Here is a 25,339-nt window from a genome sequence, read left to right as displayed (position 1 = left end):
TATTACTATTTCCATTCCTGGCAATTTTGTACTTTTGTTATGTGATTGTTTTAGTCAGAACCATCGCTGTTAAATTCATTTTTATTATTCCATGTCGCCTTCCTTTTATATTTTTTATTACGCATTTTTTGAAAATCGTAAACTGCTTCGAATGTTTCTAGTTTCTTCTATAAGTCGCAAGCGGAAAGATTTGGCTCGACATGGATCCTCTATTGGAGAAGAGTCATTTGTTTTGTGCAAATGTGCCCATTAAAAATGTTGTCATGCCTTTTTTTATTCGTTTCATTCTTCCTAATAAAATAAATTAGTTGACGATACAATTCTCAAAAGAAATGACGCAATTGGATCTAGACAAGCTATCGTATTGGGAAAACACATGAATTGAGTAGTCAAAAATACATAACAAAGAAATAATAAATAATAATGATTGATTCACAAATCGATTCATAAATCAATAATCGTTGCTGAAAGCAAAAAACTATTTTACAGAAATGAATATTGCAAAATCACCTGAAAATGATCTAAAATAAACTTTATTTGACGTTAAACACTGTCACACCCCACGCGAGGAGGATCTGACAAGAAGTTTTTTTCGGCGAATGATCCCATCATTATTTTCACTTATTCCTATCAAAAAATTTCTAACAAATTCTAGTTGGCATTAAACCTAAAACAGCTAAGGAATAAACGCACGCTTCAACCAACACACAAAGATATCCTTACCATCTAATTATGTTACTTGAATATTGTCTAGTCGGTGGCGAGTAGCGAGCACATTTATTCCTGAGTTCAGTACTACAAACGCTGTGGTTGGAACAAAGTATAAAAATTAAAAGGCAAACACGTTGTTTCATTTAATACGATGTCACTCGAAAAGAATATACTACGTGGCAAAGTTCCAGTGATGAGCACGTTGTTTCCATCAAGAGAGACTATATTTCTTTCCTTTTTATAAATCTTTTATGGACCAAAATTTTATAATCGCCATTTTTTTTAGTCTTCGGAAACTCTTCAACAAAGTAGATTTTACTTAACTCGAAATTTGCTTGCCTAGGAAGAAGGAAGATGTTTGCATCTGTCGAACCAACATTTGCTAAACGGTTTTCTTCACCAAAGTTCATAAAAACAAGGTGTAGCAACTATTGCTATCCGTACATCCTAACATAAATGTTTCTCTTAAAAATACTTCTGTGATTAAAAGTATTTTTCTTTTACAGAATTTCACGAGAATATCTTTGAAAAGATACGAACTTCATCAAATATATGGAATACAAGTGAGTTCCCAATTTTTTTTTTTAAATGAACGATCCTTTTTGTCTTCGAAGAGGTATAATAAAATAAGGCAAACTTGTTGGTTGAAAAGAATAATAATGTTATCCAATAGAAATGGAAGGATACTAATGCAAATATATTATACTAATGCAAATATATTATAGTATTGCAATTATATTATAGTAATGCAATTATAGTAATGGTAATATATTATCGTAATGCAAATATATTATAGTAATGCAAATATATTATAGCAATGCAATTATAGTAATGCAATTATATTATAGTAATACGAACATATAATAGTAATGCAATTATAGTAATGCAAATATATTATCGTAATGTAAATATATTATAGTAATGCAATTATAGTAATGCAAATATATTATAGTAATGCAATTATATTATAGTAACGCAATTATATTATAGTAATGCAATTATACTATAATAATGCTAATGCAATTATATAATACTAATGCAAATATATTATAGTAACGCAAATATATTATAGTAATGCAATTATATTATAGTAACAAAATTACATTATAGTAATGCAAATATAATATAGTAATCCAAATATATTATAGCAATGCAATTATAGTAATTCAAATATATTAAAGTAATGCAATTTTAGTAATTCAAATATATTATAGTAATGCAATTATAGTAATGCAAAAGTATTATAGTAATACAATTATAGTATAGTAATGCATTTAGAGTACTGAAAATATATTATAGTAACGTAAATATATTATAGTAATGCAATTATATTATAGCAACACAATTACATTATAGTAATGCAAATATAATATAGTAATCCAAATATATTAAAGTAATGCAATTATAGTAATTCAACTATATTATAGTAATGCAATTATATTACAGTAATGCAATTTAAGCAATTCAAATATGTTATAGTAATGCAATTATAGTGATGCAAAAGTATTATAGTAATGCAATTATATTATAGTACTGAAAATATATTATAGTAACGTAAATATATTATAGTAACGCAATTATATAATAGTTATGCAATTATATTATAGTAATTCAATTATATTATAGTAATGCAAATATATTATAGAAATGCAATTATATTATAGTAATGCAAATATATTATAGTAATGCCAATATATTATATTAATTCAATTATATTATAGCCATGAAATTATAGTACTGCAAATATATTATAGTATTGCAATTATATTATAGTAATGAAATTATAGTAATGCAAATATATTATAGTAATGGAATCATGGTATAATAATGCAATTATATAACAGTAGTGCAAATATATTATAGTAACGCAAATATATTATAGTAATGCAATTATATTATAGTAACACAATTATATTATAGTAATGCCAATATATTATAGTAATAAAAATATAATATAGTAATACAAATATATTATAGTAATGCAATTATAGTAATTCAAATATATTATAGTAAGGCAATTTTCGTAAAGCAATTATATTATAGTAATGCAAATATATTATAGTAATGCAATTATAGTTATGCAAACGTATTAGAGTAATGCAATTATATTATGGTAAGGCAAATATATTATAGTAATGCAAATATATTTTAGTAAGGTTATTATATTATAGTAATGCAATTATATTATAGTAATAAAATATAGTTATGCTAATATATTTTAGTTATCCAAATATATTATAGTAATGCAATTTTAGTAATGCAAATATAACATATGGTAAAGGAATTATATTATAGTAATTCCATTAATTTCTTGCAAATATATTAGTAGTGAAATTATATTATAGTACAGAAATTATAATAATGCAAATATAAAATAATAATGCAATTATATTATAGTTATGTAATTATATTATAGTAATTCAAATATATTATAGTAATGAAATTATATAATAGAAATGCAAATACATTATAGTAATGCAAATATATTATAGTAATGCAAATATATTATAGTAATGTAATTATATTATATTAAAGCAATTATATTAATGTGAATATATTGTAGTAATGCACACATATTATAGTAATACAATTATAGTATAGTAATTTAATTTTAGTAATGCACATATATTACAGTAATTCAAATACATTATAGGAATGCAATTATATTATAGTAATGCAATTATAGTAATGGAAATATATTAAATAATGCAAATATATTATAGTAATGCAATTTTAGTAATGCAGTTTATTATACTAATGCAATCATATTATAGTAATGCAATTATAATAATTCAAATATATTATAGTAATGCAATTATAGTAATGCAAACGTATTATAGTAATGCAATTATATTATAGTAATGAAATTATCTTATAGTAATACAGATATATTTTAGTAATGCAAATATATTTTAGTAAGAAAATTATATTATAGTAATGCAATTATTTTATAGTAATGCATTTAAAGTACTGCAAATATATTATAGTTACGTAAATATATTATAGTAATACAATTATATTATAGTTATGCAATTATATTATAGTTATGCAATTATATTATAGTAATTCAATTATATTATAGTAATGCAAATATATTAGAGTAATGCAAATATATAAGAGTAATGCAATTATATTATATCAATGCAATTATAGTAATGCAATTATATTATATCAATGCAATTATAGTAATGCAAATATATTATATTAATACAATTATCTTATAGTAATAGAATTATAGTACTGCAAATATATTATAGTAATGCAATTATAGTAATAAAAATATATTGTAGTCATTCAATTTTCGTAATGCAATTATATTATAGCAATTCAATTATATTATAGTAATGCAATTATAGTAATGCAAATATATTATAGTAATTCAATTATAGTAATGCAAACGTATTATTGTGATGCAATTATATTATGGTTAGGCAAACATATTTTAGTAAGATTATTATATTATAGTAATGCAATTATATTATGGTAATGCAATTATAGTAAGGTTACTATTATAGTAATGCAAATATAGTAAAGCAATAATATTATAGTAATGCAAATATATTATAGTAATGCCAATATATTATACTAATGCAATTATAGTAATGCAAATATATTATAGTAATGCCAATACATTATAGTACTGCAAATATATTTAGTAATGTAATTATATTAGAGTAATGCAATCTAAGTAATGCAAATATATTATAGTAATGCAAATATATTACAGTAAGGCAATTATATTATAGTAATGCCATTATAGTAAAGCAAGTATGTTATAGTAATGCCATCATAGTTATGTAATTATAGTAACGCAAATATATTATATTAATGCAAGTATATAATGCAAACATACACTAATGCAATTATATTATATTAATGAAATTAATTGTAATGCAATTATATTAGACTAATGCAAATATATATTATAGCAATACAATTATTTATAGGAATGCTAATATATTATAATAATGCAATTATATTACGGTGATGCAATTATAGTAATGAAAACATACACTAATGCAATTATATTATATTAATAAAAGTAATTGTAATGCAATTATATTATACCAAAGCAATTATACTATGCAAATATATTATAGCAATGCAATTATTTATAGTAATGCAAATATATTATAGTAATGCAATTATAGTAATGTAAATATATTAGTGTAATGCAATTATATTATTGTAATGCTATTATAGTAATGCAAAGATATTATAGTAATGCAATTATATTATAGTAATACAACTATAGTGATGCTAATATATTTTAGTTATCCAAATATATTATAGTAATACTATTATGGTAATGCAAATATAATATAGTAATGCAATTATATTATAGTAATGTAATGCCATTAATTTCATGCAAATATATTTGTAATGAGCTTATATCATAGTACAGCAATATTTACATAGATTATAGTAAAGCAAATATATTATAGTAATGCAATTATATTATAGTAATGCAATTATAGCAATGCAAATATATTAAATAATGCACATATATTATAGTAATACAATTATATTATAGTAATGCAATCATAGTAATGCAAATACATTATAGTAATACAAATATATTATAGTAATGCCGTTATATTATAGTAATTCATTATAATTATATAAATAATGCAATTATAGTAATGCAAATATACTATAGTAATGAAATTATAGTAATTTTAATATATTATTGTAATGAAATTATATTATAGTAATGCAATTTTAGTAATGCAAATATATTATCGTAATGCAAATATATTATAGCAATGAAATTATATTATAGTAATGCAAATATATAATAGTAATGACATTATGGTAATTCAAATATATTATTGTAATGAAATTATATTATAGGAATGAAATTATAGTAATGAAATTATAGTAATGCAAAAATATTAGAGTAATGCAGATATATTATAGAAATGCAAATATATTATAGTAATGCTATTATATAATAATAATGAAATTTTAGTAATGCAAATATATTATAGTAATTCAAATATATTATAGGAATACAATTATATTAATGACAATATATTATAGTAATGCTATAATAATTTTGTAATGCAATTATAGTAATGTCAATATGTTATAGTAATACAATTATATTATAGTAATGCAATAATATTAATGCAAATATATTTAAGTAATGCAAATCTATTATATTAATGCAAGTATATTATAGTAATGCAATCATTTATATTAATGCAAATATATTATAGTAATTCAATTATTCTATAGTAATGCTATTATAGTAATGCAAATATATTATAGTAATCCAGTATAGTATTGCAATTATATTATAGTAATGCAATTATGTCATAGTAATGCAATTATTTATGGCAATGCAAATATATCATAATAAGGCAATTATAGTAAGGCAAAGATATTATATTAATGCAATTATATCATAGTAATGCAATTATATTAGAGCAATGCAATTATAGTAATGCAAATATAATTGCAAATCTCGCGATGGAGGCAACATTTCTAGGGCAGTTGCTCTTGGCCTATCCAAGACCTTTTGTGGATGGAATCTTTGTTTTAGATGCATTACAAGTAACCAGCCACTCCTTACCCCATTGGTCAGAGGAGAGAGAATTGGAGAGAACTTGGTCGTTTACTGTCTTAGATGTGCTACCATAAATGATAGTGCCATCAGCATAAATGTCTACAAATGATGTAAGGATGCGATTTGGAAGATCATTAATGTAGATCAGGAAAAGAGTTGGGCCCAGGATGGACCCCTGAGGGACACCGGCATTAATACTGTGAGCTTTTTTTTTTGTGATTTTTGCCCCTCAACTACTACACTTATGAACCTATCAGAAAGAAATGATTTAATAATTGAGAAGACATTTCCAGCTATACCATAGCTAGAGATCTTATGAAGTAAACCTTTATGCCATACCCTATCAAAGGCCTTAGATATGTCAAGAGCAATTGCCCTAGAAATGTTGCCTCCGCCGAGAGATTTGCTAATCCTATGGATATAACTGTAAGCACATCTGCTGTAGATCTAGCAGAACGGAAACCATATTGAGTGTCACTAAGAAGGTTATTTCTGTTGAGATGGTTGATTACTTCTGTATTTAACACAGATTCCAGCAACTTACTCATGACGCACAGGAGACTTATTGGCCTGTACTTAGTAATTCCTAAATACAGGGCATACTGATGAAATTTTCCAGGTAGATAGGAAACTATTCTCCTTAAGACAACGTTTAAACAGTTTTGTAAGTATGGGCGCTAGTTCAGGTTGAAGTTTTTTGAGTACTATAATTGGAATACCGTCAGGGCCAGTTGCTTTACTGGAATCAAGGTTTTTGATTAGCTTGGCAACATCACGTACATATATACATATATCACATAGCGTGTTTTCTGATACAGGAGGAAATATTGGGGGTTGGCGGCCTTGATCGCAAAGGGTAGAATTAGCTGCAAAGTTCTTGACAAAGAGTTTGGCTTTGTCTGATGCTGACGAGATTACCTCAGGTCCATTGATAATAGTTGGGATGGAGCACATGCTTCTGTTCAGGATTCTGTTTGCTATTTGCCAAAACTGGTGGGAACCAAGCCGCTGCTCAGCTACTTTGGACTTAACAGATTGAGCATACAACTCTCTTGCGTTCTTTATTACTTTCTTACAATGGTTGCTGGCAGTCCTGAAAGCGGCTTTAGTTTCCATACATCTATTACGTTGGAAACAGTGGAAAAAGTGATTTCTGTGCACAATGGCAGCAGCACATTCTGGAGAGAACCATGGCTGGCTGTTAGGTTTTTGCTGAAACTTTTTCGAGGGTATGAAACGGTCAATACCTACAATTAACCATTCCGTCAGGTCTAATACTATAGAGGACACATCCTTTTTAAACATGGAATGCAGAGGTAGATCAGATATAAATGTACGGAAGCTATCCCAGTCAGCCTTAGTGTATCGATATACTGTACGATGGAGAGGTACGTCTGGGGACTTATTACATTTCATTTTTATCTTAATTGATACAACAGAGTGGTCGGAAGATCCAAGAGGCGACAGAACAGAAACTGAACATAGTTCAGGGCAAGTTGTGAGAAAAAGGTCTAGTAGGCTCGCATACTGGCCGTCATTGTCGGGCACACGGGTGGGTTCCTGAACAATCTGAGTGAGGTCATAGGCAATGGGGAAATCATGACAGAACCTCCCCTCATCATCGGTCTTGTTTGAGTGGGTCAACCATTCGACGTTGTGAACATTGAAGTCTCCACATACGTGAATGGTAGCTGAAGGATAAGCAGATAGGACTTGGTCAATTTTCTCAGATATGCTTTGAAAGATAGTAACTCCACTGTTGTGGGGGCGATAGAGAGTAAATATAAATGCAGTACTGTGAGCTAAAGCAACCCGGAAGCACATATAGTGTAAGTTAGGATCTTCCCTGGAGATGTCCCTACCACATGGAAAGCTATCTTTAATATAGGCACATATTCCATGCCCATGGCGATCTTGGGGGTCAGATTTAGAAGTTAAGTTAGAGTATCCTGTAATTGCAAACACTTCTAGGGAAATAGCCTGTCCAATGCCAGTTTCACTTAAAAATAAAAGGTCTGGTTTAGTCTCCTGTAATTGGGTTTCAACCTCTGGAAGGTTAGAACGTAGACCCCTGATGTTGGAGAAGGAGACATGGTAGTAGGGGTCTACGTTGGAAGTTGGAGAACCGGGTTTAATCGTGTATTTTTTCTTGAAACTTGTCATGATGAAATGTTGGAATTTGTCGACTAGGTCGTCAGATTTACTTAGAGCAGGACAGAGAGGGGAAACTAAGAGAGAAAAAGAAACAAAGAATTTTTTTTATTTTTTATTTGTAGCTAATGATAAAGTAAAGCCATAACAATTACCCACTAGTATAGCATCGAGAGGCCCCACCAGAAGCTACTGCATGGTCGAGAATCCATTCACCAAATGGCAATACAGCAGCCCCAGTACTTTGCACCTGCTGATAGGACAGCCTCCTTAGTGGTTAATCCAAGGTTTGGGTCCCTGACTATCAGGCGGATAACGTCATCCCAGACAAAACGTAATGCAATTATATTATAGTAATGCAATTATAGTAATACAAATATATTATAGTAATGCAAATATATTATATTCATGCAATTATATTGTAGTAATGCCATTATATTATTATAATGCAATTATATTATAGTAATGCAATTATAGTAATGCAAGTATATGTTCCTAATGCTAATATATTATAGTAATGCAATTAAAGCAATGCAAATATATTATAATATTGCAATTATATTATAGTAATGCAATTTTAGTAATGCAAAAGTATTATAGTAATGCAATTATATTGTAGTAATGCAAAAATATTGTAGTAATGCAAATATATTATAGTAATACAATTATAGTAATTCAAATATATCATATTATTATATATTATAGTAATGAAATTATATTATAATAATGCCAGAATAGTAATGAAAATATATTATAGTTATGCAATTATATTAGAGTAATTCAAATATATTATAGTAATGTAATTATATAAAAGTTATGCAATTTTATTATAGTAATGTAATTTTATAATAGTAATTCAGTTATATTATAGTAATGCGAATATATTAATGCAATTATATTATAGTAATGCAAATATATTATTGTAATGCCAATATATTATAGTAATGTATATATATTATATTAATCGAATTATATTAATGCAAATATATTATAGTAATGACATATAATATATTAATGCAATCATTTATAGTAATGCAATTATAGTAATGCAAATGTATGCGAGTAATGCAGATATGTTATATTATAGTAATGAAAATATATAATAGTAATATAAGTATATTATATAAATGCTATTATAGTAATGCAAATATATTATATTAATGCAATTATATTGCAGTAATGCAAATATATTCTAGACATGCAAATATATTATAGTAACACAATTATAGTAATGAAAATATATTATAATCATCCAAATATATTATAGTCATACAAACTTATTATAGTACTACAATTATATTATTATAATGCAACTATATTATGGTAATCCGAATATGTTTTAGTGATACAATTATAGTAATTCAAATATATAATATAATGAAACTAAATTATTGTAATGCAATTATATTACAGTAATGCAATTATAGTAATGCAAATATATTATAGTAAGGCAATGATATTTTACTAATGCACTTACAGTAGTTGAAATATATTATAGTAATGAAATTATATTATAGTAATGCAAATATATTAAAGAAATGCAAAGAGATTTTTGTAAGGCAATTATATAATAGTAATGAAAATATATTATAGTAATGCACATATATTATAGTAATGAAGATGTATTATAGTAACGCAAATATATTATAGGAATGCAATTATAATTATGCAATTATATTATAGTAATGCAAATATATCCTAGTAATGCAATTCTAGTAAGGCAAATATATTATTGTAATGCCAGTACATTATATTAATGCAATTATATTATATAAATATAAAATGCAAATACATAATGTTAATACAATTTTATTATAGTAAAGCTATTATAGTAATGCAAATATATCAAACTAATGCAATGATCTAATAATAAGGCAATTATAGTAATGCAAGTATATTATAGTAATGCAATTATTGTAATGCAAATATATTATACTAATGCAAATATATAATGGTAATGCTATTATAGTAATGCAAATATATTATAGTAATGCAATTATTCATAGTAATGCAAATATATAATAGTAATGCAATTATATTGTAGTAATGCAATAATATTAATGCAAATATATTTTAATAATGCTATTATTGTAATGCAAATATATTATAGTAATGCAATTATATTGTAGTAATGAATATATATTTTAGTAATGCAATTATATTATAGTAATGAAATAATAGTAATGCAAATATATTATAGTAATGCAAATATATTATAGTAATGAAAATATAGTAATAACATTACATTGAAGTAATTCAATTATATTATAGTAATGCAATTATAGTAATGCAAATATATTAAAGTAATGCAATTATTTATAGTAATTCAAATATAGTTTTGTAAATGTATTTTTGTAATGCAGCTATATTATACTAATGCAATTATAGTAATATCAAATATATTTTTGTAATCAAAATATATTATAGTAATTCTATTATAGTAATGCAAATATATTATTGTAATTCAATTATATTGTAGTAATGCAAATATATTATAATAATGCAAATATATTATTGTAAAGCCATTATATAATAGTAATGCAATTATAGTAATTCAAATATATCATATTAATGCAATTATATTATAGTAATGCACTTTTAATAAAGAATTATATAATGCAATTATATTATAGTAATGCAATTATAGTAATGTAAATATATTATTATAATGCAATTATATTCATCCAAATATATTATAGTAACGCAATTATATTATAGTAATGCAAGTATAGTAATGAAAATTTATAATAGTTATGCAATTATATAATATAATGCAAATATATTATAGTTATTCAAATATATTTACATAAGGCGCTTATATTATAATAATGCCAATATATTATAGTAATGCAATTATATTATAGTAATGCAATTATAGTAATGCAAATATATTATAGTAATGCCAAAATATTATAGTAATGAAATTATATTATAGTAATGCAAATATATTATAGTAATTCAATTATAATATAGTAATGCAAATATATTATAGTAAAGCAATTACATAATAGTAATTCAATCATATTATAATAATGGAAATATAGTAATGCATATACTATAGTAATGCAATTATATTACAGTAATGCAATGATAGTAATGCAAATATATTTTAGTAATGCAATTATAGCAATGCATATGTATTATAGTAATGCAATTATAATGTAGTAATGCACATATATTATAGCAATGCAATTATATAAGAGGAATGCAATTTTAGTAATACAATCATATTATTGTAATGCAATTATAGTAACGCAAATATATTATAATAATGCTAATATATTATAGTAATTTCAATTATAGTAATGCAATTATAGTACTGCAAATATATTATAGTAATGCAACTTTTTCTAGTAATGCAAATGTATTGTAATAATGCAATTATATTATAGTAGTGCAATTATATTAAAGCAATGCAAATATATTGTCGTAATGCAAAGACAGTCATAAAAATATATTTTAGTAATCCATATATTTTAAAGTAATTCTATTATAGTAATGCAAATGTATTATAGTAATGCTATTCACTTGTAGTAATTCGAATACATTATAGTAATGCAGTTATAATGTAGTAATGCAAATATATTATAGTAATGCAATTATAATATAATAAATCAAACAAAGTAATGCAATTATATAATAGTAATGTAAATATATAATAGTAATGCAAGTATATTATAGTTATGCAATTATATTATAGTTATTCAATTATATTATAGTAATGCAACTATATTATAGAAATGCAATTATATTATAGTAATGCAGTTGTATTATAGAAATAATATTATAGTAATGCCATTATATTCTATATATGCAATCATATTATACTAACTCAATTATATTATAGTAATTCATATATATTATATCATTGCAATTATATTATAGTAATTCATATATATTATATCATTGCAATTATATTATAGTAATGCCAATATATTATTGTAATGCAAATATATTATAGTAATGTATATATTTTAATCAAATTATAGTAATGCAAATATATTATAGCAATGCAATGATATTTTAGTACTGCAATTTTGCTAATACAAATATATTATAGTAATGTAGTTATATTATAGAAATGCCGTTATAGTAATGCAAATATATCATAATAATGCTATTATAGTAATGAAAATATATTATAGTAATGCAATTATAATGTAGTAATGCAAATATATTATCGTAATGGCATTGTATTTATGAAAATATATTATAGTAATGCAAATATATTTTAATGAGACTATTATATTATAGTAATGCAAATATATTATAGTAATGAAATTATATTATATTAATGAATTATTGTAAGGCAAATATATTATAGTAATGCAATTATATTATAGTAATGCAATTATATTATAGTAATGCAAATATATTATAGTAATGCAAATATACTTTAGTAAGAGAATTATATTATAGTAATGCATATATGTTATAGTAATAAAATTATATTATATTAATGAAATTATAGTAAAGCAAATATATCATAGTAACGCAAATATATTATAGTAATGTAAATATATTATATAATGCAATTATATTATAGTAATGAAATTATATTATAGTAATTAAGTTATATTATAGTAATATAAGTATATTATATTAATGCAATTATAGTTATGCGAATATATAATATTAATGCAAGTATATTATAGTAAAACAATTATAGTAATGCAAATATATTATAGTAATGAAATTATAGCAATGCAAATATATTGTATGTATGTAAATATATTAGAGTAATGCAATTATATTATTGTAATGCAAATATATTATAGCAATGCAATTATAGTAATGCAAATATATTTTAGTAATACAGTTATATTATAGTAATGCAATTATATTATAGTAATACAATTGTATTATTGTAATGCAAATATATTATAGTAATGCAATTATGTATAGTAACGCAAATATATAATAGTAATGCAATTACATTATAGTAATGCATTTATAGTAATGCAAATATATTATAGTGATTAAATTATATAGTAGTAGCAAATATAGTAATGGCGTTACATCATAGTAGTTCAATGTTGTGATAGTAAGTTAAATATATTATTGTAATGCAATTATATTATAATAATGCAATGATATGAATGCAAATATATTTTAGTAATCTCTATATTATAGTAATGCTATCATAGTAATGCAAATATAATATTGTAATGCAATTATATTGTAGTAATGCAAATATATTAAAGTAACGCTATTATATTATAGCAATGCAAATATATTATATTAATGAAATAATATTGAAGTGTTGCAAATATATTATAGTAGTGCAAATATAGTAATTAAAATATATAATAGTAATGCAATTGTATTATAATAAGGCATTTATAGTATTGCAAATATATTATAGAAATGCAATTGTATTCATCCAAATATATTATAGTAATGCAATTATATTACAGTAATGCAATTATAGTAATGCAAATATATTATAGTAATGCAATTATAGTAATTCAAATATATTATAGTAATGAAATTGTATTATAATAGGGTATCTATAGTAATGAAAATATATTATAGTAATTGAAGTTTATTACAGTAATGCAATTATAGTAATGCAAATATATTATAGTAATGCAAATATATAATCTAGTAAAGCAATTATAGTGAGGCAAATATATTTTAGTAATGAAAATATATTATAGTAATGCAATTATAATGTAGTAATGCAAATATATTATAGTAATGCGATTGTATTATATATTTTAGTTATGCAATTATAGTAATGCAAATATATTTTAGTAATCCAAATATATTATAGTAATGCTATTATAGTAATGAAATATATTATAGTAATGCAATTATATTGTAGTAATGCAAATATTTTCTAGTAATGCAAATATATTATAGTAATGCAAATATATTATAGTCATGCAAATATATTATAGTAATGCATATATAGTAGTGCCGTTATATTATAGTTATTCAATTGTACTATAGCATTGCAATTACAGTAACACAAAAATATTATAGTAATATATTATTCATAACAATTCAAATAAAATTCAAATTTTGTAATGCAATTATATTGTAGTAATGCAAATATATTCTAGTAATGCAAATATATTATAGTAATGCAATAATATTATAGTAATGCAATTATAGTAAAGCAAATATATTATAGGAATTCAATTTTAGTAATGAAAATATAATTTAGTAATCCAAATATATTATAATATTGCTATTATAGTAATGCCAATATATTATAGTAATGCAATTATGTTGTAGTAATGCAAATATATTATTGTTATGTAATTATATTATAATAATGCAATTATAGTAATACAAATATATTATAGTAATGCAAATATAGTAATGCCGTTTTATTATAGTAATGTAATCATATTATAGTAATGAAATTATAGTAATGCAAATATATTGTAGTAATGCAAATATATTATAGTGATGCAAATATAGTAATGCCGGTATATTATAGTAATGCAATTAGATTATAGTAATGCAAATATATTTCAGTAATCCAAATTTATTATAGTAATGCTATTATAGTAATGAAATATATTATAATAATGCTATTATATTGTAGTAATGACAATTTTATTATAGTAATGCAATTATATTATAGTAATGTAAATATATTATAGCAATGCAATTATAGTAATTCAAATATATTAAAGTAATGCATTTATATTATGGTAATGCAATTATTTTATAGTAAAGCAAATATATTATAGTAATGCAATTATATTATAGTGATGTAAATATATTATAGTAATGCAATTATATTATAGTAATGCAATTATATTATAGTAATGCAATTATGTTATAGTAATGCAAATATATTATGGTAATGCAAACATATTATAGTAATGCAATTATCTTATAGTAATGTAAATATATTATAGTAATGCAATTATTGTATAGTAATGTAAATATATTATAGTAATGCAATTTTTTTTTTTTTTTACACAGTGATCACCACTTATCCAGGCCCGGAAGCCACTTAGGGATAAGGGTTATTGCAAGTACATTACGTTAGTGTGGTGATTTGATTAAGTGTTTACTTAAGGGGGCGGTTCATTAGGAATTTGTTTACATTGGACTTGAAGACATCCAAGTTGTAGTCCGGTCGGAAGCAGGCAGACAGAACAGAGTTTCACAGGCGTTCAGTTCTAAGAAAGAAGCTTTGTTCATGGAATCCGCGTTTTGATTTAGGCACAGATATAGAGTGGGGAAAATTTTTCACAGTTGATTCAGCCAGACGGGTGTTTTTCATGAAAGATTGGCGAGGGGGGACCAGAGATTGGAGTTTAGACCAGCACCTGCCATGGAAATAACGATAAAACAAGGATAGGCTCGCAACGTCTCTTCTGTGGGAGAGAGGTTGCAGGGTAGAGAAAAGGGCAACCCCCACTAAGCCATGAAGTCTATTTCTTACTCTGTCAAGGCAGGATAGGCTGTTTTTAGCAGCTCCTGCCCAGATATATGAATTATAGCAATTCAAATATATTAAAGTAATGCAATTATTTTATAGTAATGCAAATATATTATGGTAATGCAATTATATTATAGTAATGCAATTATATTATAGTAATGCAACTATTTTATAGTAATGCAAATATATTATGGTAATGCAAATATATTATAGTAATGCAATTATATTATAGTAATGTAAATATATTATAGTAATGCAATTAAAGTAATGCTATTATATTGTAGTAATTAAAATATATTATGGTAATGCAATTATATTATAGTAATGCAATTATATTATAGTAATGCAATTAAAGTAATGCTATTATATTGTAGTAATTAAAATATATTATAGTAATGCAAATATATTATAGTAATGCAAATATATTATAGTAATGCAATTATATTATAGTAATGTAAATATATTATAGTAATGCAATTAAAGTAATGCTATTATATTGTAGTAATTAAAATATATTATAGTAATGCAATTATTTTATAGTAATGCAAATATATTATGGTAATGCAATGTCGCCTTTGCTGATTCATGCTGTAATTACATCTTTTCGCAATTAGAATAATGTGGCACAAGATAGGTTTACTCTCCAAGATCAATATTTCTTCTTAACAATCACCTGGTTTAGCCCATCGACATTCCCCGGTGGGATAACCCCAAGCAGCAATAAATTAACTTTTTCCCAACTGGAGAGAACAATACCTGAGAGAGTGGACATTGTATGGTTAATACAACAACCCGACTGATAAACGGACACTGAGCTTAGTCGTAATCAATCATAACTTTTTTTTTACATGAGTATCCCAACTTATGAAGGCCCAAAGACCACTCGAGAATAAGAGTGTACAGTAGTTAAATCAGCAGTATAGTAATTGTTAGTAATAGAAATTCGGTCAATTTGTTGACTTAAGTAGAACGGCTCATCAAGAACTTGTTTACATGTGACTTGAAGACAACCATATCGTAGTCAGTTAGAAAGCAGGAAAACGGAAGACAGTTCCGAAGGCGTGCAGTTCTGAGAAAAAAGCGTTGTTTATGGAATCTACGTTTAGGTTTAGGCACAGATAAAGAGTGGGTGGAAATTTTGATAGTGTTTTCAGCTAGTCGGGTGTTTCTTGTGAAAGTTTTGCGAGAGGGAACATAGATTGAAGCTCAGTCGAACACTTGCCATGAAAACAACGATAAAGCAGAGACAGACTCGCAACATCTGTTCTGTGAGATAGAGGTGCAGATAAGAGAAAAGGACATCAACTACGAGACTACGAAGTCTACCTTGAACTCTATCAAGGGAGGACAAGTCCTTTCTAGCATCTCCTGCCCAAAAGTGACAACAGCACTCTATCCATCTTAGTCGTAATCAATCATAATTTAGCGAGTGACACTGTTGCTCCGCTATTTAATACTTTATCCCATTAAAACTTGCTATTCTTAAAGTATGGTATGCAATTGACTAACTTTAGAAAAATATAATATGCAAAATGACCGTGCAAAAGTTACGACGTCATGTTAAATATTGCCACGTGCCATTGGGACATTATTAGAGTAGATTAGTTAACGAAGAAAATGTGATTTTTTAACCAAAATAATATGCCACTTAGAAATTATACGCTACTTAGAAATTATGTTTTTAAAGCAAAAACAATTCACCCTGAACTAATTCCTACTTTTTATGAATTATCAAAAGAAAGATTACTTATTAAAAAATATTTGTGTACAGGTTTTTTTATATCATAATATGTTAATTTTATTAAATATATAAAACACATATCCAGTTTAAAATCATTTATATGAAATTTTAACTCAAATGTTGATATAGTAAAAACTACTGCTGATTCTTTTTTTGACCTTCACATTTTCTATTTCCACACGAACTGGTAAGCTAAAAATAGAATTGTTCAATAGTATAAAGATTAGAATGCACCAAATGCAATATAAGTTATTTTAACAATGTTGTGATGATGATGATGATGAATGGTCGTGTTTTAGGGTCACTGTTTACAGTGTTAATTCAGCTCCTTTTATCTCACACTCCAAACGGGCGAGATAACAAACGAATTTCTTTACAATTTTTAATTTTATTGTGTTGAAAAGATTTTTCTCGATATGCATTAATGTGGCAGTGCATTCGTATTCCCCTTGAATCAATATTGATTGAATAATTTGTGGTTAGAAGCAAGAAAGACAAGTCTTACCGCGGGTGCTCAGCGAGTAAGTTCAGGCGAAGAAAAGGAAGAACAAACATGGCGGCCAGCATTTTTATTTCGTCCGTTCTCGCGTAATCTCGTGTGTGCGTGAAGATGGAAACTATAAAACGATGTTCATTTCTCGGTGCTGGGAGATTATTCCCGATCGGGCAGGAGAGAAGGCAACGAGAGTGGAGACAGAGGACTGTAGCGATAAACTTTCTTGAACATTCCGTTTGTGTATTTGAGGTGAACCCGCCCCCATTATACTTCAAGCTATTTCGGCGATGGCCAACGCAGGCTTAAGCAACATGATTAAGCCTTTTAATGGCGACGATGATGTGGTGGCGTGGCTTAAAAAAGTGGACCTTGTAGCAAGGATTCAGAGGCTGGATGATGTGGCCGCAGTAATACCACTGTTTCTGGAAGGGGACGCACTGGCCCTCTATTTGGAGCTCAGCAAGCGGGAACAGGATGACGCAGACGCCATCAAGGGTCGACTGATCGAAGCTTTTGCAGAGGGGTCTTTTGAGGCCTTTAATAAGTTGAAAGAGGTGGACTGGTGAATCTGTTGATGTCTACATGAATGAGATAAGGAGATTGGTTGAGTTGTCGGGCATCAGGGGACATGCCACGAGTCACATAGTCAAAATGACTTTTGTTACCGGGTTCCCAGAAGAGATATCAAAAAGGTTGCAGCAGGTCCCGGGAGTGGAGACGCTGGATGTGAGTGAGCTGCTTAAAACTGCAAAAATCTTGGTGAGCACCCAGCCCACGGAGCCTGGAGGAACAACAGCAACGGTACAGCAGGATGTGGGCAGGAATCTGCCGAACCCGGGTATGGCATGCTTCGAATGCATATGAGACATATGAGACCACACATGAGAAGAGACTGCAGGAAGTTCTTGCAACAGACAGTGTGTTACAAATGCAATCGGAGAGGCCATTTAGCGGTAAAATGCACAAGTTCGGGAAACTGGCAAGGGGAGGCCGACGCGCCAGCGGCCGCCCCGATTCGAGAATAGTGGCGCACCCGCAGCAGATGCCCAAACAGAAGATTGCGGTGGAAGGACGGGAAGTTATGGCCCTGATTGACACTGGCTGCACCACTACCATGGTGCACACTACCCTGGTTGGAAGATGGAAAGGGAAGGGTGAAGTAGTGGCATTCGATGGGTCGCGAGTGAAGTGTCGATGGAGGAAGACCGTCACTATTGATATTGCTGAACGTCGGATGAGGGTCCATGCAATTGTCACTGATCGCCTGGTGCCTGGCGTCCAAGCCATCATTGGAATTGATGTTATATGCCGCCTTGGAGGTGTTAGCATCACATGTAACAACGTGAGGTTCGGACTAGCTGAGTGCGTGGTGACGGAGCAAGCCCCCAGAGGGATCAAGAAGACCGGGGAGGAAAGAAAATTGTTGATCAAAGATCAGGACTTCCGAGCCGAATTCGACAGAGAGCGGTGGACGGTGGAGTGGGCATGGAAACATCAAGCACCATCGCTGACAAACAGGGTGGCATGCTACACAAATTCGCTTAGAGGAGGGGCGAGAAAGGAGCTTGAGCAAGAAGTCGACTGATGGATTGAGGAGGGGATACTGATGCCGTGGACAGATGACGTGGAGTCAGGTATTTTGCCGTTGATGGCCGTTTTGCAAACAACTAAAGGGAAAGTAAGACCGGTTCTGGATTTCCAAGAGCTGAACGGCCATGTTAAGTGCCATACGGGAGGTGACACCGTAGATGTGTGCAGTGAGACTATTAGGGAATGGAGGCAGATGAATGGCGCATCTACGTTGGTAGATCTAAAATCTGCCTATTTGCAACTCCATGTTGCCAAGAAGCTCTGGAAATATCAGTTAGTCAAGTACAAAGGCAAAACCTACTGCCTTACACGAGTAGGGTTCGGGTTAAATTCGGCACCCAAGATTATGTCAACTATCCTCAGGAAGATTCTGGAGACAATGGGAAAGAGAGATGGGGTAGTGAGCTCATACATAGACGACATTCTGGTGAATGAAACTGTGGTAACTGCCAAGGAGGTGGTGGCTCATTTGAAGAGGTTTGGGTTGGTCGCCAAAGAGCCGGAAAAATTAGACAGAGGGGCTGCTTTGGGCCTAAAACTGAAACGAGGTGCGTCAGGCGGCCTAGAGTTTTGCAGGGGAAACGAGATCCCACAACTGAAGCAGGAGCTCAACAGACGTGAACTTTTTTCCATATGCAGAAAGTTGATCGGACATTACCTCATTGCTAGCTGGCTTAGACCAGCATGCAGCTACATAAAGAGACACGCCGAAGGACGAAGATGAAATGATAAGGTGGGAGAAAGAACGGTCGCCATGATGGAAGAGCTCCTGAAAGAACCAGAACGGGAAGACCCAGTCCGGGGAACCTGGAATGTACCGCGAACATTTGATGGAGTCGTGTGGTGCGATGCAAGCAGCATTGCAACAGGGGTCGTTTTGGAAATTGGAGGAGTAGTTGCAGAAGATGCAGCCTGGTTGAGGAAAGAGAATGACGTCAGCCACATCAATGTAGCGGAATTTGACACGACAATAAAAGGAGTCAATCTGGCCTTGAAATGGGGACTACGTGACATCTGCATCAAAACAGACTCTGCCACGGTGTTTGCTTGTCTAAAGTCTCTCATTTCAAGCGAAAAAAGGATAAAAACGAAAGGGGCTGCGGAGATGTTAGTGAAGCACAGGCTTGGGGTGCTGGCTGAGCTGATGCAAAAGTTTTGTTTGAAGCTTCGCGTAGACATGGTGGCTTCTGAAAAAACCAAGCAGATGCTCTCACGAGAGTGAAGAAGAGTTGGCTGTTGCCAAAGAAAGATGTTGTTGCTGCATCGGATCTAGATGATGTTGGCGTGCGAGAAGTGCACAATTTGCACCATATGCGGGTAGAGAGGACTTGGTACTTAGTGAAAAAAGTCAACCCGAGGATCACCAAGGAGCAAGTGAGGCAACTGGTCAGGACATGCGGCAGATGTCAGTCGATTGATCCTGCTCCAAGCACGCATGAAGCTGGCTAATTGGAGGTGAGTGGGACCTGGGAGAGACTGGCATGCGATGTCACCTATTACAGGGGTGGACTTTACCTGACCATGATTGACTGTGGGCCCGGGCGATTTGCCCTATGGAAGAAGCTACGTGGAGGAACAGGCAATGAAATAGCGGCAATCCTTGATGAGGTGTTTTTGGAGCGAGGCCCCGTGGAAGAGTTAACTGACAACGGGACTGCATTCAAGTCAGTAGCAGTGACAGAAGTACTGAAGAAATGGAAGATCCAGCAATTTTTCAGAGCTGCCTACAGACCCAGTGGCAACGGAATCGTGAAGAGAAACCACCGCACCATAAAGGCAGTTGCGGAAAGAGGAGGCACCTCACCTGAGCAAGCCGTCTTCTGGTATAACACGTCGCCTAAACTCGGACAAGTACCAGAGACGGTCCCTCAACTGTCAACGTTTGCATATTCCTGGAGACATCCCAGGGTGGAGCCGGCAAGCCGAGAAGTAGAGGCCACAGGGACAATTAAACTCGGGGACGAGGTATGGGTGAAGCCACCGGGGGCGCGCTGCACCACACAATGGAGTAGAGGTCGCGTGACTGGGAGGAACACTAGTAACAACATTCTGGTGGAAGGAGTCCCGAGGCACATTCTCGACGTCAGACCAGTTGAGGGCGAAGCAGTGGAGGGGAGTGTGCAGCCACAGGAGGAGGATGAGACACCTCAGAGGCCACAGTGGATGAGAGACTACGAAATGTGATCTTGAGATCAGGGAAGCATGTGGTTAGAAGCAAGAAAGACAAGTCTTACCGTGGGTGTTCAGCGAGTGAGTTCAGGCGAAGAAAAGGAAGAACAAACATGGCGGCCAGCATTTTTATTTCGTCCGTTCTCGCATAATCTCGTGTGTGCGTGAAGATGGAAACTATAAAACGATGTTCATTTCTCGGTGCTGGGAGATTATTTCCGATCGGGCAGGAGAGAAGGCAACGAGAATGGAGACAGAGGACTGTAGCGATAAACTTTCTTGAACATTCCGTTTGTGTATTTCAGGTGACCCCCCCCCAATTATACTTCATAATTGTTATTGAAACTCGTTATGGTGCCTCCACATACTGTAATCACAATGTTGGAATATCGGAAGACAAACAAGCAAATAAACAAACAAACATATATTTTTTTCTTTTGTTGTTTACAACATTATGGCAACGTTAAGGTGTCCACTGAAAATTTCACTTTCCGTAAACGAGCTGTTATTTTATTTCACCGAAGAGAATCAAATGAGAATCAAGAAAATCAAATCAGAATCAAGAAAATCAAATGAGAATCAAGAGAATCAAATCAGAATCAAGAAAATTAAATCAGAATCAAGAGAATCAAATCAGAATCAAGAAAATTAAATCAGAATCAAGAAAATCAAATCAGAATCAAGAAAATCAAATCAGAATCAAGAGAATCAAATGAGAATCAAGAAAATCAAATGAGAATCAAGAAAATCAAATGAGAATCAAGAAAATCAAATGAGAATCAAGAAAATCAAATCAGAATCAAGAAAATCAAATCAGAATCAAGAAAATTAAATCAGAATCAAGAGAATCAAATGAGAATCAAGAGAATCAAATCAGAATCAAGAAAATCAAATCAGAATCAAGAAAATCAAATCAGAATCAAGAAAATTAAATCAGAATCAAGAGAATCAAATGAGAATCAAGAGAATCAAATCAGAATCAAGAAAATTAAATCAGAATCAAGAGAATCAAATGAGAATCAAGAGAATCAAATCAGAATCAAGAGAATCAAATCAGAATCAAGAAAATTAAATCAGAATCAAGAGAATCAAATGAGAATCAAGAGAATCAAATCAGAATCAAGAGAATCAAATCAGAATCAAGAAAATTAAATCAGAATCAAGAGAATCAAATGAGAATCAAGAGAATCAAATCAGAATCAAGAGAATCAAATCAGAATCAAGAAAATTAAATCAGAATCAAGAGAATCAAATGAGAATCAAGAGAATCAAATCAGAATCAAGAGAATCAAATCAGAATCAAGAAAATTAAATCACGCAGGAAAAGTTCTAATTAGTCCAGAAATCGCGATCAACATTTTGGTACGAATTCTGTGTTGGTATTTAATTTCCTTGTTTGTTATTTAATTTTCATGGACGTCTTTGCAAATAATCCCCCTTTTACTCTCTATTGAAGTGGAAAGAGAAGAAAAAGTAATGAAAGGTTCAGGCAAATAGAAAAATGAAGGAACTACGATGGCTTAACATAACAGTTACCTATTTCGCTTTTTTTGTGTCGCCTTACAAGCAAACACTAGCCGATGCGTTGTTAAAGTAATTCTAACAATGCATAGATAGGTTAGAAAATTTATTTTCTCATTTTCTCCAAGTTTTGTATGTTTTATTTTTTTCGTAGATTATTGCTTTGTACCCGGGACAATCTTTTGAAGAAGACGAATGGGACCTTTTCACCGTTTATCCATTTTGTTATAAAGGTATTCAATATTTATTCAATTTTCTTACTACATGCTTCCAAGTACACCACGCCTAAGTTGTGAATTGCATTTTTATTGCTAAATGAAGATTGAAATGACAAAAGTCAGATCCTTTCCACCTTTTTTTTTGTGGTGGAAAACTGAACTTAGCGAAAGTGAAACAGAAGATTTTATTCACCCTTTTCTTTCATTTCTTTTATTAAATGATGCATTTAGTTATTTCCCTTTTCTTTCATTTCTTTTATTAAATGAATTTAGTTATTTCCCTTTTCTTTCATTTCTTTTATTAAATTAATTTAGTTATTTCCCTTTTCTTTCATTTCTTTTATTAAATGATGCATTTAGTTATTTCCCTTTTCTTTCATTTCTTTTATTAAATGAATTTAGTTATTTCCCTTTTCTTTCATTTCTTTTATTAAATTAATTTAGTTATTTCCCTTTTCTTTCATTTCTTTTATTAAATGATGCATTTAGTTATTTCCCTTTTCTTTCATTTCTTTTATTAAATGATGCATTTAGTTATTTCCCTTTTCTTTCATTTCTTTTATTAAATGATGCATTTAGTTATTTCCCTTTTCTTTCATTTCTTTTATTAAATGATGCATTTAGTTATTTCCCTTTTCTTTCATTTCTTTTATTAAATGATGCATTTAGTTATTTCCCTTTTCTTTCATTTCTTTTATTAAATGATGCATTTAGTTATTTCCCTTTTCTTTCATTTCTTTTATTAAATGATGCATTTAGTTATTTCCCTTTTCTTTCATTTCTTTTATTAAATGATGCATTTAGTTATTTCCCTTTTCTTTCATTTCTTTTATTAAATGATGCATTTAGTTATTTCCCTTTTCTTTCATTTCTTTTATTAAATGATGCATTTAGTTATTTCCCTTTTCTTTCATTTCTTTTATTAAATGATGCATTTAGTTATTTCCCTTTTCTTTCATTTCTTTTATTAAATGATGCATTTAGTTATTTCCCTTTTCTTTCATTTCTTTTATTAAATGATGCATTTAGTTATTTCCCTTTTCTTTCATTTCTTTTATTAAATGATGCATTTAGTTATTTCCCTTTTCTTTCATTTCTTTTATTAAATGATGCATTTAGTTATTTCCCTTTTCTTTCATTTCTTTTATTAAATGATGCATTTAGTTATTTCCCTTTTCTTTCATTTCTTTTATTAAATGATGCATTTAGTTATTTCCCTTTTCTTATATTTCTTTTATTAAATGATGCATTTAGTTATTTCCCTTTTCTTTCATTTCTTTTATTAAATGATGCATTTAGTTATTTCCCTTTTCTTTCATTTCTTTTATTAAATGATGCATTTAGTTATTTCCCTTTTCTTTCATTTCTTTTATTAAATGATGCATTTAGTTATTTCCCTTTTCTTTCATTTCTTTTATTAAATGATGCATTTAGTTATTTCCCTTTTCTTTCATTTCTTTTATTAAATGATGCATTTAGTTATTTCCCTTTTCTTATATTTCTTTTATTAAATGATGCATTTAGTTATTTCCCTTTTCTTTCATTTCTTTTATTAAATGATGCATTTAGTTATTTCCCTTTTCTTTCATTTCTTTTATTAAATGATGCATTTAGTTATTTCCCTTTTCTTTCATTTCTTTTATTAAATGATGAATTTAGTTATTTCCCTTTTCTTTCAGCTTCTTTTTTTTATTTGTTCCTTTCTTTTTACCTTTTTGTCTTTTTGTCTTTTGACACGTGGTTTGATTTGTCATTTCTTTCT

General features: G+C 29.0%; 1 protein-coding gene across 4 annotated transcripts in view; it reads left to right on the top strand.

Annotated features, from left to right (window-relative positions):
• Window positions 1-25,339, top strand: part of LOC145256383 (uncharacterized) — a 1,175,042-nt gene that overhangs the window by 469,960 nt on the left and 679,743 nt on the right. For all 4 annotated transcript variants that reach the window (XM_080115220.1, XM_080115219.1, XM_080115221.1 and 1 more), the window contains 2 exons: window positions 1,218-1,274; window positions 23,514-23,592. In XM_080115220.1, the coding sequence (XP_079971346.1) occupies window positions 1,218-1,274; window positions 23,514-23,592 (136 nt within the window). The remainder of the gene's footprint in view (window positions 1-1,217; window positions 1,275-23,513; window positions 23,593-25,339) is intronic.

Source organism: Euprymna scolopes, chromosome 32 (genome assembly GCF_053919585.1).
Source record: "Euprymna scolopes isolate OS-2025 chromosome 32, ASM5391958v1, whole genome shotgun sequence".
NCBI lineage: Eukaryota > Metazoa > Mollusca > Cephalopoda > Sepiida > Sepiolidae > Euprymna > Euprymna scolopes.
The sequence above is the reverse complement of the archived record's forward strand: the minus strand, read 5'-3'. Positions and strand labels throughout refer to the sequence as shown.